At 28.2% G+C, this 20,133-nt stretch overlaps 1 protein-coding gene across 1 annotated transcript in view; it reads right to left on the reverse strand.

Annotated features, from left to right (window-relative positions):
• Window positions 1-12,839, reverse strand: part of LOC107451045 (galactose-3-O-sulfotransferase 2) — a 40,065-nt gene extending 27,226 nt beyond the window's left edge. The window contains exon 1 of the mRNA XM_016067017.4: window positions 12,663-12,839. Coding sequence (XP_015922503.2) covers window positions 12,663-12,784 — 122 coding nt within the window. The 5' untranslated portion in view covers window positions 12,785-12,839. The remainder of the gene's footprint in view (window positions 1-12,662) is intronic.
• Window positions 12,840-20,133: the final 7,294 nt, after the last annotated feature.

Consider the following 20,133-nt stretch of genomic DNA (forward strand, 5'->3'; position numbering starts at 1 on the left):
CTTCCCGTAATGAAACAAATTTTGGTGCTTCCTCAAAAGTTTGAAAAACAAGACAAGAGTTCTAAAAATATATATTAAGGACAGTCTTTACGGAACATTTTGTGTATGGCGTCATTTAAAGATTACAAAAATCATTTAGCTGTTTATATGAATAGAGAAACCTGCCTAAACAATTAACTCCTGCCTATAAATCTGTTTTTAATATAGGTTTAATTGCTCTAACCGTAGCTAGCTCCAATCACTCCTTACCGCTATAACCGCTTTGGAAGTAAACGTTAAATCTAAGAACATAAATAAGTTAGATTTCTCATTTACAGGCTAGTCTTTTTGCTATCCGGCAATCCATGGAAAATGTACAATGTTTCTATCCCGTTTCAGTTTCATTCCACAATGTCTTTTATTATCTTATAAGTTGCATTCAAAATAACAAAAAGGGTAGTAATGTGCAATACCGTACTGGGAAATTCTGCCAAATGTTCCACTGTTCAGAGGAATTTTTTTCAAATTCGTCTTAGTTGTTAGACAAGAATAAGAGATAACAGATTTCGGACACTAAGATTTGCACAAATTTTTACATAGTACTAGATCTCTATTTTCAAAATACTTGATTTTTTGAGTTGCGAAAAAAAGTTGGCTGTTATGTTTGGGTGATATCTAAGAAAAATAATGAAATTCAGATGTAGCCATTGGAACTGTTATTAAATTTTAGTGTAAAGATAATCCTCGACTAACAACGATATCTGTAATATCGTTATTTAACGAAATATTTCAGTAATACCTATTGGGCACGAATAATAATTACTTAATTTTTGATACAAAATGTTGAAAATTTTCTCAGAATAGTCGAAACTCTGTTTTATTTATTTATTTTATTCCCGAGAAAATTAGCTTCGATATCTTCATTAAGTCCATCAGAACAATTCTTTTAACTGATTTGGAATTAAGGTGAACGAAGCTATATTTTATTTTATTTTATTTTATAACCGTCGTTGAACAGCCGACCCAATTTCATGGGTTTACGACTACTTACGTTCAACTCCGTAGCCTTGTAATTTTGAACCAATCCAGAAGACAAGGAAACTCCTGGATCAGTACCCCCAGAGGTGTTGATTTGTTGTGGGAACATGGAGGACTTTGAGACTCGACAGATTTAACGTGCATCAGTCACCATTTACTACACGGGGAGTCTTTGGCCGGCGAGGATCGAACCCACGACCTCTTGGATATGGGCCCAGCGCCCTACCGACCAGGCTATCCCGGCCCTGAACGAGGCTATATGTCAAAATATCAGATATTGATAGGAAACTAAGTTTATTAATTAAATCTTTAAAAATAGGTGTTGTAGTTGTAGTTCATTTACGTCGCACTAGAGCTGCACAATGGGCTATTGGCGACAGTCTGGGAAGCATCCCTGAGAATGATCCGAAGACATGCCATCACAATTTTGATTCTCTGCAGAGCGGATGGCAACCCCGCTTTGGTAGCCCAACGACCTGCACGCGAAGTTGAGCACTTTACGGTAGAACAGTTTAACGAGGACCAATACCGCACACCCTCGGTCCCTACGCAGACTGATCCAAGTGGTCATCTACTCGTACACTGACCACAGCCAGTGATGCTTGACTTCGGTGATCTGCTGGGAACCGTGTCTTAACGATCAGTCCACTGCGGGACCTTAAAAAATAGAATTTCTCTCTATATATACTGTATGATTAAACAATGATGTTCCTTCTCTTATATTAAATGTATTGGAATGCTGAATATTTAAGTAAATAGAAAAGTTTAAGTAAGCAAACAATGGTCCTTAATCAAAGATGTCTATAGACTACCGCGCCCTGCCAGTCTAGCTAATTCGAAACGTTCCTGTTGTGCTCATACTACTTTACACACAGCTCATTTATAACTTGTAGAATGAGTTGTCCGAAAGTGATAAGTTCGGCTGTACTAATTACTTTTCAAGATTTGCTGTAATCGTCGTTTAGTGATCGAATATTTATTTCCATCAAACAAAACATGGAAGATATTTCGAATATTTGAAGCCCACAGAAGATAAGAATAAATGTGCTGCAAAAAAAATGCAGAATTCGTACTTTCTGTTCATTTCAGAAATGCAGAATGACAAAAAACGTATATTATTACTGCAACAAAGGCTATTTTGTAGAGAGAACACTTCTAAAATTTGCCAAGCGATAATTTGTACCATATTTCCATTTTTTAATTGAAATATTATAATCCGCTAATTTGCCTGAAGTAAATAAATAAAATATAAAAATGTCCTTGCTTTTAATTCGTAGTCTATGAGTCAAATGATTATATAGTTACAGATTAATACTAATATAAGTTATCTAGGATTAATCTATAGCGATGAAATTGAGAAGGAAAAATAACATACTCAGACATGACGCGTTTCGGTTGATGAATATTTTTTGGCCTTAATGTTTAAACAACTGTAGCTGTATTAGATATCTTGAATAACTCTCAAAAGCTAATATTCGTGAGCTGACAGATTATAACCTTGAAAATTCTTTTCTTTTGCAAATATTTTGATAGTTATTTAAAAATACTTCTTCCGTTAAAAAATTTTTTTAAAAATATTTCTATCAAACTATGCGAAAAATAATGCGCACATTTTGCGTTCTAGTTTTCATTACAATTCATAATTTTTTTCTGATTCTTGTTTTATTTATAAATAAAAAAGATTTACAAATAGAATTTCATAAAATAGCTTTTCAAAAACAAATTTCAAACTTATATTTTACTATCTTTCCTCCTATATCTTTATTTCGTCTTATTTTTCACGATTACTACTAATAAAACTGCATTTTTACTCATTTGGTAAGAGTCCCCTCACCCATCAGGCTAACCGAGGGAGGTTTTCGTAGTTTCCCTCTCCATGTCACGCAAATGCGGGTTAGTTCCATCAAAAAGTACTCCACGGAGGCAAATTCAGGAGTTCTCTTGTCTTCAGGATTGGATTCAAAATTACAAGGTTACAGAGTTGCACATTAGTAGTGGTAAACCCAAAATTGGGGAGGCTGTTCAACGCGGTTATAAAATAAAATAAATTATTATATTTTTACATTGGGTAATATTTTTGTGGCTATACCATTAAATAATGCTCATTGCAATTTACTTTGTTTTTGATAAACTAGATAAAATGGCTAAATGTTATGAGTAAACATGTAAATGTAATGTGAATTTAAAAACAAAATAGTATTTGATTCTGAAGTAAATTAGTCATAAGGAAGTTAAAAATCATCAGAAATCATGTCTTTATTCAATTTCAAAAATTTATTTGTTTATTTTAATAGAAATAAGTCTTAATTGTGCTACAAGTGCTGCAATTTCCTTATTTGTTTGTCTTTTTTTAAATTTAAAATAGCTATTTACCTCGCTTTAAATGCTAAAACCTTTGGGGGAAAACTGCCAGAAACTTGTTTACATAATGTTAAAGACCTTTTGTTGGCTTTAGTTTGTAACGGAAACACCCACGTCTACCAGTTTAGATTTAAAATTTGGCTCACAGATACTAAAATTAAAGCAGACAATTTAAATTTTTTTATTTGTCGTAAATCTTTTTCAAACATTCTTCAAGGCCCAAAAAAAGCGTGGTAAGGCGCTGTTACTGGAACAATTAAATCAAGCATTACTTACAAACTATCTCTCAATTTTTTAAACACTAAAACAGATATTTAATACATTTCTTTGCTGTAAACTTTAAAAAAGGGAAAATTTTGTTATCTTCTGTTGCACAGAGGAAAACCAAAACCTCTGTGGAATAGAAGATAAGAGAAGTAAGAGATTTCAATATGCAGGCAAGTCAAATTAATAAGTTTAAAAGTAAATAAAAAAATTGCATTTCATAATATTATTCTCCATAAAGATTCAAATATAATTATACTTTAATTCAATATTTATTTTAAATTGCAGTTTTTCAAGTAAATTTTTATTACATTGATAATCTTTTCAACAAGTATTTTATTTGAAAAAATTTCGTATTTTTTTTGTATAAAATTTCTTGAAAATCACTAAAACTCATAAATTTAAATTTCAATTTAAAAAATTTTTAAGCTTCATTCTCTGAAGGACAAAAGAAATATATTTTTCTGAATTTTTCCCTTGATTAAACAAACTTAAATTAAAATACTTAAACTTAAATTTTTTTTCTCTCTTTTAGGATTCTTAAGCAATTCTAAAATTATTCGAAATTTCAATAATTACCTGTTTTGTACTATGATAAAATAATAATATGCAAAAATACTTTTTCTACTAATTATTTTTTAGTATTTCATTATTTTTGCTAATATTTTTAATTTATCAAAAAAGATTATTGTTAATTTAATTAATACATTATTTATAATAATACTATTATGTGTTATATAATTGCATTAAAATATATAAAGTATTAAAAGCTCCTTTCATTCAACTTCAAATTAAACTATTTATATTAATTATTTTTTTAAAAATGTCTAATTGCGTTTGAAAAATTATTAAATAATAATAAATTCGAGATCAACGACCCTAATGGAATCGGGCGTTAATTTGAAATTATAGTTAATGAGGGGCTTGTTTTTCAGTGCTTTTTTTCCTGCTATTTTTTAGTCGTGATTCAGTAATTATGTTACAATTCAATGAAAAATTATATCGTTACAATATCATAGTAATCAGCATTTTCTTGGCAGATGTGAATCACTCATACTTTATTTGATCTGTTAACAAATAATTCATGCTAACTTTAAACAAAATAATTGAAAGTAAAGTATGAGAAATTATCACTGAAAAAGTTTCTGGTAATATTTTTGAGATTCTGAAAATTAATAAAAATTGAAGCAACAATATTTCTGGCACGTAGAAAAAAATTCCTTAAATTTGATCGAACTTGAATAAAAAATTAATCATTATTCAAAAAATGTTTTCAATAACAGTGTAAAACATAAGCTATCACATAAAAATCGAAAAAGGAAAAATGTAACTCTTTAAAACAAAAAAAAACTAATTTGTTCCATAGATAATAAGTGATAATTAATAATTTTGTTAAAAGTTCCTCTCAGTTTTATTCGTTGTTTAATGAAAGGGCTATTTTTCTTTTATTGACGTTTAACCCACTTAAGAGAAAGAAATCGAAATTTTTTTTGCCAAGTTATTATTTCAAGCTTAAAAAAGTTATGCTTCTTTTAAATTTATAATTGGATGTGAAAAAAAACTTAATCGCTACACGTGCGGCAAGTTTCATATTTCTGAGTAAGACTAACAAGAAAAGTACTAAAGAAATAGTCATAAATTGTTTCATAGTTTTTTTTAATACTATGAACACTTTCTTTTCATCGTTTGTTCAAGAAGACTTTCTTTTTCTTCTCTAACCGCTATAGCTGTAGATAATTTTACAAATATCGTGCATAGGTGAACACCTGGCGTGACTGTAGTCTTGTTACATGCTTATTAATACATATTTATTTAAATGCCATGTTTTATTAAATTAAAATTTATATATACATATTTATTTTATAAGAGTGGTCTGCAGTTCCTTCTTTTTAACCTTTGCTCTGTGTATTATTATAGGTAGTACACAATTAGAAAGCTAATGCAAGGCATTTTTTTAAAATATTTCTTATAAGCAAAATTTTTAAAAATACTTAAGAAAAATATTTCTGAATCCGGAATAATTGACAAATATACCTTAACTGCCAACTACAGTGTTTGAACTTTTAATTACATTTAAAGTGGTTCTGAAACAACATTTAAGAAAGAGAATAATTTCATCTGTACTTAAAAACTTCGCAAAATGATTATCAGGTCTTAATATTTATAAAAAGGCTAAGGACAAAATAATAATAAGCCAAAATTTCAAATTGGTTGGGAGAGCGATAAAAATAGCACGATTTCCATGTAGACAATAATATGCTTCAGTGTAGGCTGATTTTATCTTATGGGAATTTCGGAAACTTGTAAAGTAGCTACCTGAAAACAATATTAAGAACAGTTTGATGGTAAAAAAAAAAGTTTTGTTAATCACTAATTGTTCCGATCTCGTCTTCCGATCTCGGCTGACGGTTTTAAATAAAATAAATTAATAATAACATGTTAAAGTTTAAATTTTGGTACCCTTTGCCAACAATCCGACTGAAAAATTGGCTTATGCATCGATCTTTAGTAGCTTGGCAGTGGCCGAAAAAGAGGCTAAAATCCTGAGCAACGGCTTAGAAGGTTGTAGAGTCTTGTTACGAAATCACATGACTGTTCTCATCTCTCATAAGAAAATAACATCGAATAGCTTAACTGCGTAAATAAAGGTAGGTTATAAGTACTATGTTATAGGCTATAAGGATATAGTTATTAAAACTCTTCTCACATCATTAATCTGTTCGGCATGACAGAGAGATTAAGATTCTGGACTTCGATTTGTAGTAAAAGCTTAGATTCATGTTTGAATGTCCTTAATTACCCTTAAAGCTTTCAAATAAAAGTACAGTGGAGTTTAATTGAAGTAGGGCTAAGAGTGTAGCTCATTTGTTGTTTCAGGTGGAATGTATCGCAGCAAAATTTCTTTCTAATCCTTTGATTTAAAAGCTAGCTGAATAATCGTTGGCTACTTTCTTTTCTCCAATTTTGGTAGTAACTTAATTAATTATCGTTACTCATACATTTTAAGGATTGTTGCTTAATAGGAAGAACGGATTATCAACCCTTTTCAAATTGAAACACGGATATCACAAATTACAAAAGGACACATTCAGGGTTACGGAGGGATTTGAACCAGCTACTTTCACGTTTAAGGGTTATTGGAGGAAGTAAAATGTTCCCCTTCACGGAGACCCTTAATTAATAAAATTTGATTATTATTTCACATACACATGCAGTCTCATATGCTTATTACAAATACGACTTATAAGCCCTTTTTATGTTGAATATTAGGTAAGCAAGTAGATATTTTATTTACGTTGCATTAGAGTTGCACAATGGGCTATAGGCGACTTGTTGAATACTTCTCTAACTTGATAGTGTAAGTTTGAGAGTCCCGCAGTGGACTGATCATTAAGACACGGATCCCAGCAGATCACCGAAGTCAAGCATCACTGGCTGCGATCAGTGTGCGGGTGGGTGACCGCTTGGATAAGTCTGCGTAGGGACCGAGGGTGTGCTGTATTGGTCCTCTTTAAACTGTTCTACCATAAAGTACTCGACTTTGCGTGCAGGTCGTCGAGCTACCGAAGTGGGGGTGCCATCCCCTCTGCGGAGGATCAAAATTGTGATGGCATGTCTTCGGATCATTCTCAGGGATGTTTCCCAGACCATCGCCAATAGCCCATGGTGCAGCTCCAGTGCGACGTAAATGAACTACAACTTAGTTTGAGAAGGACATCGCAATGATGCATCCAGGCTTACAGTGAGATTCGAACCTTTTATTTTCTTGCTACAGAGCGTTTGGCAGAATGACAAGACTGCTCGGCCAGGAGTATTAATTGAAATTTGAGCTCAACAGAAAGAGGAATCCAGAAACGTATTAAAAACTCCAAATGAATTACAAACTTTTAAGGGTACTACTTGGTGCTGTCTCTCCTATTGTGCTATCTTTCCTCTTCTACTTGACGAAGGTTTATAAGCCTATTTTGGAGCACACAAGCATGAAAATTTATGTAATTGCAATAACCAATAACTCCAAATTAAAACTTTTATCGCGGACGTAAGTAATGAGATGTGTACTGCTTCATCAAGTCACGTTTGTTTAAATTTTGAAAGTTGAGTTTTTCTCTCCTCTTCACATATATAAACCTCGTTTATGTTGAAAAATAATTAAAAAAATGACTTATTTATTACCAATACGAAAACAGTTATTTTTCTTTCATTGTTGGAATAAATTTAACAATTTCTGAACTAAGTAACAACAAGATTGAAGGTAAGTACCTATGTTTAGTTCCGAAAAACAAATTTTGCTGCTCTTTCAATATATGTTGCTTATTTTAAAGTTCAAAATCTGTTTTAAAAAAACGTAGTTTGCCTCTTATATCGTACTTTATTTTGGTAGTATGGAACACGTTTGATTTCTTTAAAGGCATGTAATTTTTTTTAAAGAAATTTTTATTATTGTACAATTGAATAAGTATACAAAAAACGTTTACAAATCTTTCTTAAGACATCTTTTAAAAATTTATGTTTATGATTTTTAATATAATTAAAAACACTATAAGCATGGTGTTTTTACTAATGAGTATTTTTAATTTATTAGGGCAAAAAGTATCCTTTTTTTTGTCTTCAGTATTATTTAAAATAAGCTTTAAAATTTTTTAAAAGTTGGCAAAAACTAAAATTGGACCTTTTATTATAATATCTTTTTAGAAATTTCTGAGTCAGAATCTGAGATATTTTTCAATTTCATGAAGTCAAAGTACTGTATACTATATTTTAGGAAACTCACTCCAAAAGTTCATATAGTTACCATTTACAGTTTTTAAAATATATTGATTTCAGTTTGGATTGCATGAAGAAACATTCAAATTAACTATATCAATTTAAATTAAAAGAGCGAATCTTACCTCGCGTTATATTTGAAGTGATATTTTTCCTTTATTTAAAAGTGAATTAGTAGAATAGGTTTTATAAAAATAAAAATATGCATAAGTTTGTTTTGCTTGTCAAATCCATTAAAATATTTCTTGAAACAACATTTTGTACATTTCCTAAAGGTAGCTAAACTCACACTTAATGGTTTGAGTACTAAACTTTAAATATGCTAACTAATTAGTACTGGCGATATTTCAAGTTATGAAATCAGACACAAAAATTACAAATTTTTAAAGTTCCAGATCAATAAAATTTTGAGAATATTTAAGAGTAAGAAATTCAATAAGTTTTTAATTTCTTCGAAATAAGGAATTTTTTACTAAACAATTATTGCTTACATTTACATAAAATATGGATTTAAAATATGGTGTAAGATTTAAATATAATTTATCTTTCCTAATTCTTTTTTAATTTTTTAATTTTGCCACTACTTTTTTAGGGGCATTCTTACATGTTTGCGAGCCACTAGAATTAATTCTATAAAAAGTCTTAGCGAGATTTAGAACGAAATATTGAAAGTTAAAAATTTTACACTATCAAGATTAAAAATAAGGTCACTAAAACTTAAATATGAATAAAAGAAAATTTAAACATTAGAATTAACAATGGAAAATTTTATCTTTAAAGTTATCATTATTTTAAAGACTTAAGTGTGGATTTATTTGAATTTCTTTTTTTATCTATCCCTATAATTGCTAGATGTTTTAATTCCAGTCAAATACTGCAGATTTTATTCATATAACGTTTGCCTCATAATTGCCGCCCTTAATGTATATTTTTGGAATCCTAGTTAATAAAGTAAAAACGTTGGGGGTCGCAAATTAATACTGCGCTAGCAAAAAACAAAAACGCTATCGAAATCTGAAAAATCACATTTGAGGTTAACTAAAGTAAAAACATTAAAGTCTGTTTGACGGTTGAAATTTGAATGTGGTTCTAATAATGTCTTTTAAACTCCTCTGCTTCATCGCACAATTAAATCATTCGTTTTTCATTTAGCTTTCCTCATCATCATTTCATCAATCGTTTTCCATTCAGCTTTCCTCAATAGTAAGTCGTCAGATTTTGATAGCGTTCTTGTTTTTTTCCCCTTGGAATTTAAATATTTATTTGTGATTAGCAATAAATCTATCATTGAACTTTTTTAGAATAATTTTAAAAGTACTTATCGCAAGGGTTACTGAACACCATGAATACGCAATATATCGCTCATGGGCTGCAATAGCGGCACAACTCAAAAAATCAAGTTTTGAGACAAGTGGGTTTAAAATTTTCATTGCTAAGGTAAATGCATAAGAAATGCTTACGTTTAATGAAACGAAGATTACCTTCAAGTTTACTATGAGTTGTGCTAGTATTGCTGCGGAAAAGAATGTGTATTTTCATATTTACACCTGTTCTTAGTCCAAAACGCGTGTTTTTTGAGTTGTGCCACTATTGCAGCCCATGAGCGATATACTTATGTATGCAATAATTGCATATTTTGTTCATATATGGACCTGAAAATAGCTTCTCTCCATGCGGCGAAAAAACAACAACAACAACAACAAAAAAAAGAAGTGGAGTCTTCAATTAAATAAACAACCGGCTACTTTTTTAATTTATTATTTTTTTCATTTTGAAAATTGTTAAAGGGTAAAAGTGCATCAATGCAGAAAGACTCTGAAAAACAGAATTTCTTTAAAATATCTCATTCAAAATTTTTATCCTTCAGAATCCATCAATTTGTGATGGAAATATTAATGTTTAAGGAGGGGTCTATAACAATTCATGTTTCAAAGTTGTAATGTACACTTTAGATGTTTTTCGCTTTCCCAAATATTTTCAATCATTTTAGTATGTTTAACTGAATTCAGTATGTTTAACTAAATTTTGTCACAAATATATGTATTTTTTAGTGTTGAATTAACTTTTCATACCCGTAAATTACTTCTAATATGATTTTTTTCAAAATATGATTCAATACAAGCTAAAAAAGAAGTTTGAAAAAAGTGGCTATTAAACGAAAATAACTTATAGATATCACAGACTCATTACGTTTGAGGAAAAAAGTGTCTACTAAGTTATTCGAGTCTACCGGCCACTAGCTACTAACTGAAAATTTGAATTTTTAGGTCTATTCGTAGAAATTAATATTTTCATAAATTTGAATAGTTATTATACGTTTATTTAATCTTCAGTAATGTAATTTTTAACATCGTGTTTCATTCATATACGTTTTTAACGAATTCGATCTGCTGAAAATAACATTTTGTTTTTAATTTAGTGATCGAAATTGTATGAAATATTGTTATGTTCCATTTATATACACCTTTTTACGAATCAGAATGTTGATGAGATGCTTATTTTTGTATTACTTTTAATTGTATTTTAACTATATCTAAAATCGAGGTTAATGATAAAACACTGAAATTGTTTGTATATTTCTGAATGATTATTTGGTTTGTTGGGATCTGATACTCAACCCTTAATTTTTTAACATTAAGACTGGAAGTTTTTATTGCTTGAAAAGTTTATGAAATGAATAAGAAATTTAAATTAGTGTACCATTAAAGTAAGGCTGTAATTTATTGCTTTTTAAAGCATCGATTTTAAGATTTCCAAATTTTTGATGCGAACAATTGATTGAAATGATCTAATAACTGAGATACCGGCGATTTTTGCATTTTCTTTCCTCGCAGAATTATTTCCCAAAAATAAATAGCAGAGCTCATTATTTTCAGCTATCAACAATTATAGATATAATAAAAAAAATGTTACATGGAGACTTAAGATGTATAATTTATATATAAGATACATATGAAAATTTTGAAAAAAACATTTAATATCCTCAATTTTTTTAAAAAAATATTCAGAATTCTAGTGGTTTGGTTTTTATTTTATTAGCCTATTTTAATACCTTGTGTCCTACATATTTTACGATCTTAGTTGTTTGAAATCGAGACTTTAAGTACTGTATCTAGTTTTCATTTATTTAATTTGCATGAAAATAGCTGTTACGAAATAGCGTTTTAGTTGTAACTATTATGAAAATGATTGTTATTTAGTTTTACAGCTTTTTGTAATGCATTAATGAACTTACTTTTGTAAGCATAAGCAGGTTAATAGTTGAGCGTAAAAAATAAATATAAAAAAATAAACATAAAATAATATAGGAATAAAATAAAAGGTATAAAGCAATACATATATTTAAATATGGTTTCATTTTCCTTAAATATTTAGAAAATATATCTCTATCTTTTTTTTTTAAAACATACTTTGTTTGTGACGGAAAGAAATAATGAAATAAAATCAAAAGCTGAAAATGGTAATATTTTGGCTCTAAAATTTTTTCTAGAACTGGAAAACGATGAGGGTTGCACCAACATAGCGAAGATATTTTTTTCGAATTTTTTTCGTGCATGAAATTAAAACCACGTAGATGTTTCTATATCTTAAAATTTATGTCAAATAATCTATCTTGAATAATGTAATATCTGTCTGATATCATTAAGATATGGAATTACATTTGTGTTCTTTTGGATATTTATTTTAGAAGAAATCTTAGAACCAATATCACGAAAAATCACTCATTTTAAGTTTTCTTATTTTGTATTAATCTTTTGGCTACCACAAAATTATTGCAACTATCTTACGTTGAGAGGGGATAAAAAGAAAAGGTTTTATAATCATTTTAATAAGTAGAAGAGCATTTTAAACAGGCTGGAGACATTTTTCAGTTCTATATTCTATCAGTTTTCTATGTTTAAACGGTTTATTTTTGGCATTTTTTTGTCGTACATTTTGGTACTAACAATTAAACGAAATAAAGAAAAAATTGTGGAAAAATGTTTACAGAAAAAGAACACTTTTTAAAAATTGTAATTTTATTTGTTTCCTTGCAATGAGAGAATTTTTTTAAAATAAAATTCCATTAAACATATTTTTTTCTTATATTTCTTTTCATTACGCATTTTTATGAGAGAAAAATAACCATAAATTATTCTGTCAAACTTTCTGAAAAATATTGTAAAACATCATTTTTTTCCAAATTTTTTATTACTTAAAAAGACTCTTGATTTTTTGAAAAATATAAATACTAAAAATTATTAAATAATTCTCACCTTATGAAGGATGTTAAGGGATAATTAGGTACAAACCCAGCTATAAAAATTAAAATTGTAAAAGAAGCAATAGCATAAATAAGGAACAACCAACGTCGCTGAGGGAACCATGATAAGCCCATATCTACAGAGCATTCTCATGCTCCAACATCTCTAACTTGACAAAACTAATTGTCACTTGCTCTCTGTTTTTTTCTCCCACTAGAGGGCGTATTTTCATCTCTTTTTAGGGATGATTTGATTTGAGAGAGCTATTTTTTTTCCGCCAAGGAAAGAAAACAGTTTTTATAACCAATTTGATAAATGTGTCGTTATGTGACAGACTATAAAAATTTCGCCAGGCGTTTCGTTTCATTTCAAAGATTATTAAAATTAATTATTAATAATTATCCACCCACCTAAAACCCACTTGTCAATTATAGTAAACCATCATACAAAGAATTACTACCACTTCTCATATTTCTGTTAGAATATTTAACTAATAAGGATGAAGAAATATTGAAGTAATTGGAGTAATATGAGAGGCAATGTTCTAAAAATAATGATTCGTGTAATCATTTTTGTCGGTTTTTCTGAAATTGTCCTATATCATTAGTACTTATATTTATCTAGATCTATATAGATATATATCAATTCAGGGAAAAAATGTCACCCCCCTATGAAAGGAGGAAAAATGGTATATACTGGTTTTGATACACTTGTTCAACTTTTTTCTAGTTTTTTTTTATTGAACAATTTTTAAAAATTTTTGTTTTCTCTAGAATAATGAATATTGGACATAATTAAAATTGTCAAATGTACATTTGAAGAAATAAGAAAGCAGAGTTCACAAGAATTAGTGGCGTACAATGTATTAAATAAATAAATAAATTACGATATGAAATAAATTAAATAAATTTATCAAAAATGAATTTATTTAATTAAAGGACAAAAATGAAATGAATAAACGAATATAAAATGAATAAAAAATAAATAAAATAAATTAATAAAATAAAATATAAGGATATGACCCTGAATAACTTTTGAATAATCTAAAAACGTACTCTTTTTCTGTATAAATACAACTATTTTTCGACAGATTTGGATATATGACATTCAAAATATAGTTTAATATGAAATAGGATTTTGAACCAGAAGAGTGATTGATGATTAAATTCTATTTTTATTTATTTTTGGTTTATTTCGCAGTATATCTTAATATCTTAAGTAAATCAGAAACTTTTCGCACACAGTGGTGAAACTAGTTTATTTATAGATAATTTCACCAGAAAAATAATTTTGTCACCTGTTTTTTTATTTAACTTAATAATGGTCAAAAAATATTTAAATTAAAAGATATGCAAATTTATTTTTGTGTATTTTGCCATGCCTTAGTATTTTAAGTGAATCTAAAACTTTTCGCACACAGTGATGAACTAGTTTATTTAACACTAGCAAGACGGAAACTTAGTATATACCTATATTGCTCAAAAGCAGTCAAAATGATTGCATTGTGAAAGAATACCTAATGTGTAAAGATATTTGTTTAATTAGTTTTTAATATTTTTTATATTTACAGTTGTATAACAAGTTATTAGTAAATATTAACAATAAAAAAATTTACTTCACTTGGAAAGAAAATATTAATTTATGCATTATTATTTGTACATTTTTCTCAAATAAAAAAGCAGTTAAAAGCTTCGGATTTTTGACAGACAAAACATAGGGGGTAGCAGATATCTGGGAAGTATGGTCTCAATAGTTTTATCAAGTAGGCACTTCAAATTCTGGGCCCCTTAATATTAATTTTACTTTTTGAGTGTTTGGCCATATCTCGTGAACTTTTTCAGCAAATTGAAAGAATTTTGCATACTATTATAAAATTGGCTAATATTGATTATTGGTTAAATATTTATTTATTTTTTGTTGATAAAAATTCAAATAATTTTGAATTGTAAGGTATGCAATTTTTCATAATATTTCAATAAATGTAATTTTACATAGCTAAATACAAAATTTAAGTAAAATCTGTCAAATAGTTCCCAAGAAATCTAATTTTAATTTATTGTCAAGCAAAGCATTTATCTTCCAGTAAATATGACCCAAAAGTGCCACTTCGGTTTTTTTTTTTTAGATAGTCTCTCTGTTTCTTGTGTCAAACATATTTTCTTGAAGCGGTAGATTTTTTTTTTTTACATTGAATTTTTATTTTTAGTCTTGAAAATTTTTACTATGAGTTGTGCATTGCATTTCTGTTAATCATCATGACTGTGCATTTAACGAACACTAAAAAATCTGCTTTTTAATTTTCATATAATGGTTAAAAATTATTTTGGATCACTTTATAAAATGTTTTTTTTTCCCCAAAAATATATATTGATCTTCAATAAGAATTATTTAGTCTGCTTTATTCCAGTATGATGGATAGAGTACGTTATGCAAAAGTGACTTGAAAAGCACCCCTCCGACTGTTAAAAAAAGTCTGTTAAAAAAGTAAAGGGCTTGGAGCATTATAATGATAAACCACATTTTTCAACTATTTTAGAGATAGTTTTCAATAGCTTTTCAGTAAAAATCCGGCAGTGAAATGTTTCTGTCTATTAATTTATCTAGTGGAAACTTCGGAATTTTGTTGAACATCTATCCGGAAACAATATTAAATCACAGTTTGATGTAAAAATGTTTTTTTAAACTTTTTTTCAAAGAAAGTCTTCAAAAAAAGAAATATTTTGAATTAAGTTTGAAATTTTATGGTTTGTGATATCTTTTATATAAATTATTTGATAAAATATGTATCTAACTCATTTTTTTTGTAATCCTGTTATAATTTAACTGATATAATTAGTTACATTAGAAATAATTGCCCGTTATCTGAACACGAGTAATAATAATTGTAAGAATAAAATTTTCTAAGGAAATGATGGAAAATTAAATACTGGTTTGAAATTGTAATCTAAAGTAATAATATCTAATATCTTGTAAAACTTCGAAACTAAACAAATTAAAACTCCAGTTTATGTGGAGGACGTCCTCTTGTCTTTAAAGAGGAAATATTAATTTAAAGTTATAAAACATCCTTCCATTTTTATCCAATGACAAATTTCAGTCTTTCAGTTTTTGAACATTATTTCACATTGAGAGATTTGAAAGACATAAGATTTCTAAAATATCATAAATGAATGAGACAGTGTTTGTGAATCCATTAATTAGATAATTTATTTTTAAACCTCAGATAAACATTTAATATTTTAACGGTTAATATTACGTTTGATTTTCATACATATAAAATTACATATAATTCTGTATCATCAAAAACCATCAAGCTTTTTTTTTATATTATGAAAAATAAAAATCTACGTGACTAATGGATTCTGGCAGATTTTTTTTATCGAACTATTTACTATCGATTTGTGCAGTTAAGTATATTTTTAGCTTTTACTTCAATACTTCACTTTTAAACTTGCTTTTTTTTTAAGAAAAAGACATGAAAAGAATCTAATGAATGTAATGAATCATAAAAAGTTAATGATACACTTTTTTTAAAATTTACAAATGCAAAAATTTTTTTAAATAAAAATTTAATGCATCGTTTTGGTTGCAATTTAAGCTTCATTTGTGAGCTTGGATAATAATATGTAAGGTTAATAAAATGTAGTACACAATAAGTTAATAATATGCACATTATTGGTTAATATGTTAGGATACGTTAATGATATGGTTAATAATATGTATAAGAGTTTTAATGTACACTTTAAAAATGTACTACATATTATTTGTTAATAATATGTACACCTTTAAAGTGCTTATTAAAACACGCTTGTATCAAAAATTAAGGAAGCGCACTAATTTTGAGAGTAAAATAAAATGTTATATTTCTATGGTACTTGCAACATTAGTGAACTACAATATCTAAAATAATAAAATTTAAACGGTTGATATTGAACTAGCGATAAGTAATGAACGTAGGTAAAAATTTGTCCGTGATGAAAAAATAAAGTAATATTCTCCTATAAATAAACTAATTTTCCTAAAAAAAATAGAATGAGCCCAATAGGATATAAGTTTCATTTTTATTTTGAATAATCAAGCTATACAGCGTGTCCCGAAATTTATGCAAGTTTTGAATTAAATTTAGTGTTGGCAACTAAAAAAGAAAACTGACAATTTAGGGTTCGAAAAAATGCAGCACTACAATTACGAACAACGCGTTTTTTTTTTGTCAAAGGCCCATGAAACAGTCCTATTACTGTATGAGACATTTCCTGGTAGTTTGCTCTATTGTTTCAGTGATCAAAATTAGCCCCCTAAATTGTGTGATTTAATAGCACCATTGACTTTCTTTCTATGGGACTAAAGTCAAAGGTCTATGCCCATATCCACCCGTTCATTGAAGAAGGGGATTCAATGTTGCATCAACGAAATTTTGCCTTAAGTATGTAAAATGGCCATGGAAACCTGTGGATGTCATTTGTCCAATCTGCTATTCCATGCATAAACCTATATACTTTGTTTCAATTAAGAAATATTTACTACTCTGATTCAAAATATTAGAATAATTCATCTTTCTCATACGATGAAGATGAAGAAAAGATTTTTAAATATGTTATGCATATATGCAAACGATATTTTTGCGAGGAATTTATTTCCAATCAAACAACGATACTAGCTTAAAATTTTAATTTTTTTTTTTATAGAAGGAAAAAATCATTGTTAAATCTTAAAATATTAGAATATTTAATTGGTTCAAATTGTTAGAATATGTTACAATAATATTTGTTTCAAATAATTTTACGAGTAGCTTATAAGAATTTTAAATTTATTGCAGACGATTATTTTTAAGACTTATTTTCTGTCTTTTGTGCTTGGAATTTGTTTTAAAATGGAACGTTTACGTGATATTTCAGAATCAATAAAGCTACTAGTTAATGACTTGCATCGACAAGGTAAAAATCTACAATATATAGCCATCTGTTTAAATTGTTCTCAGTCAAGTGTTTACAGAATCTTACAACAGTATTAGTAGAATAGATAGTTTAGTAATAATAGTTGCAATGGTAGCTTGAAACTGGTAACTTCGGACAGAGATGACAGGAAAATGAAATTATAGCTAAAAGTTTGACAAAAAAAAAAAAAAAATAGGTTGATGTGGGCAAAAATGGCTGAAAAAAACTTGTTTATTCCGTTAAATCGTTTATATGCAAAGCTAAAGGATATGCTACAAAATATTAGGTAACTTTTTCTTCCATTGAAAATTGAATTTTAGTGTTTATAATGAAATATTTTAATGTTTCAGATCATATAATTTTACTCCAATATTTAAATTTTTTTTCAGAAACCTGTTTTGTAGTTAATTTACGCTTATTTTGATTTTTTTTAATGTTCAACAATACTTTGAAACATGCAGATTTGGATTGTTACATTTGTAATTTAACTGAAGTAAGTTAAAACCAAATAAGTTAAAAGACTTATTAATGTCGAAATTTTCAAGTAGTCTAATATTTTGAATCAAAACTGTAATTGAAAACTGTTTTCTGTTAAATTCAAATCTTGCGTAAATTTTGGGAAACCCTTTATAGGTATACTTATGTTATTAAGGACTTCATAATTGGATTTATTCAAAAGTAAAATTACTTTTTTTAATTTCAAATTTTCTCATTCTAAAAATAATAATAGTTTACCTTTAGTAATAGTTAATCTTACAATTCCCAATAGCAATATATATATATGAGTTTAAGGAATCAAAATATCAACTAAATAAACTTTTAGTCTTGCGTTTTGTTGAAGTTTTATTAAAATGATATTCGTTATACGCTATTTTCTCTTCACTGCTGTTACAAATATTAATCTATTGATTAAAATATTAAAGCTATTGTGCTTTTACTTAATGGTATAATGAGGTAATAGAGTTAATATTTAAATCAATAAAAACTTAATTAGCTACCACGCGATATTTATATTTCAGTAAAAATACCTTAGAAACGAAGTCGATAATGGAAGTTTTTATTTTTACTCAATTTTTACGAAATGCGCGATGTCTCGGTAATTGTTTGCTCTATGAAATTTTAGGTAAAAAATTTAAAATATATATGTAAAAAAGGGGCGTATCCAAAAGGTGAGAAAAAGTTGAAATTTAAGTGATTTTAACGAATATTTTGAGGAATTTTTAATAAAACAAAATAAAAAATTAGACACGGATAAGCAATTTTCAATCTGCCTTTATTTTATAGTTATAAAACCAATTAACTTTGCTATCGAATTTTTACTCCAACCAAAAGTAGAAATATTATCTTGGTAGTAGTCTTTAAAAAATTCAGTGAAATTTTGATGAGTCAGATCTTGTATATTTCAGTGATAGTCGAAGAAGCATCGTTGTGTACTTATAATGTGTAAGTCAAAACCGAACTATTGCTATTGGTCTGACCTTTAAGTTAAGGGTTAAACGATCAAAGCTTTTATATCATTTTCGATAGCTAACTGATTTTGTAAAAAGGAACGGAAGTTTATAAAAGAAGTAAACAATTTGTCTGCTACTTCACGGATAGCAACATTTACAAGCTACTAAAATTTTTTTATCAAATTCTTTTCTAAAATGTATCATAGAGGATGAGCGGAATTAATTTATTCTTGTCCATCTATTATAATGGATTTTTTTGTTTTGATTTATTGAATATTTTATTAGAATTTTTTTTTGTGTGGAATTATTTTTGGATAAACTAATTTTGTAATTGAGGGCAAAATTTTTTCAATTCTCTTAAAAAATTTTCGAGATAAGGCGAAATATGCAAAAAGGACCTCTAACCTGACCGAAGGATTGGGACCATATTTCCTAGTCAGCGGCTATCCCCCATATTTTGAGGGTAAGGAATCCGAATCTGCAGAGAAAAAAATGAATGTTTATTGAGAGAAAGTGCGTTTTGTTTGATTTCTTAACTTGAAATATCGCCTGCTCTAATTAATGTGAGGTCACTCCCTGAACCATCAAGATTGAATCTGAGTACGTGAAAATCTGACAGTTAGATCAAAAGTTATTCAGGGTGGTTTTTTTCCACTGTTAATCAAGTATCTTGAAAAAATTAGTTTTTTTCCCTTCCTAAGATTGTTTCGACTCGTCACAATTAAAGAAATCACGAACAAGCAAATGTGTATTTTAAGCGTCATTTTCGTGGCATTAATGTGTACAAGATGTCCATTCATACTAGTTCAATAAAGCTCTATAACTTTAACTCTAATCCCTTCCAAGATAAAAACGCTTCTTTAGTTTTCAATTAGATGGAGGTGTGAGCGTTTTCATTTTATAGCATGCACCCAGTTTACCATACCTATACACCTCTTTTTCTAACTGGAACTTCGATTGTTCGAAACCTAAGAATGCGGATTAACAAAGCGTTTATTCGATAATGCTTTACAATTTTGTAATTCACTTATGTTCCATATCACAAGCCACTTTCGAAATGACAACGTTAACTCAGCTGTTTTACACTAGATAGTGCCT

This window comes from Parasteatoda tepidariorum, chromosome 11, assembly GCF_982258835.1.
Source record: "Parasteatoda tepidariorum strain Cologne lab strain chromosome 11, Ptep-v5.0, whole genome shotgun sequence".
In the NCBI taxonomy this organism is placed as follows: Eukaryota; Metazoa; Arthropoda; class Arachnida; order Araneae; family Theridiidae; genus Parasteatoda; species Parasteatoda tepidariorum.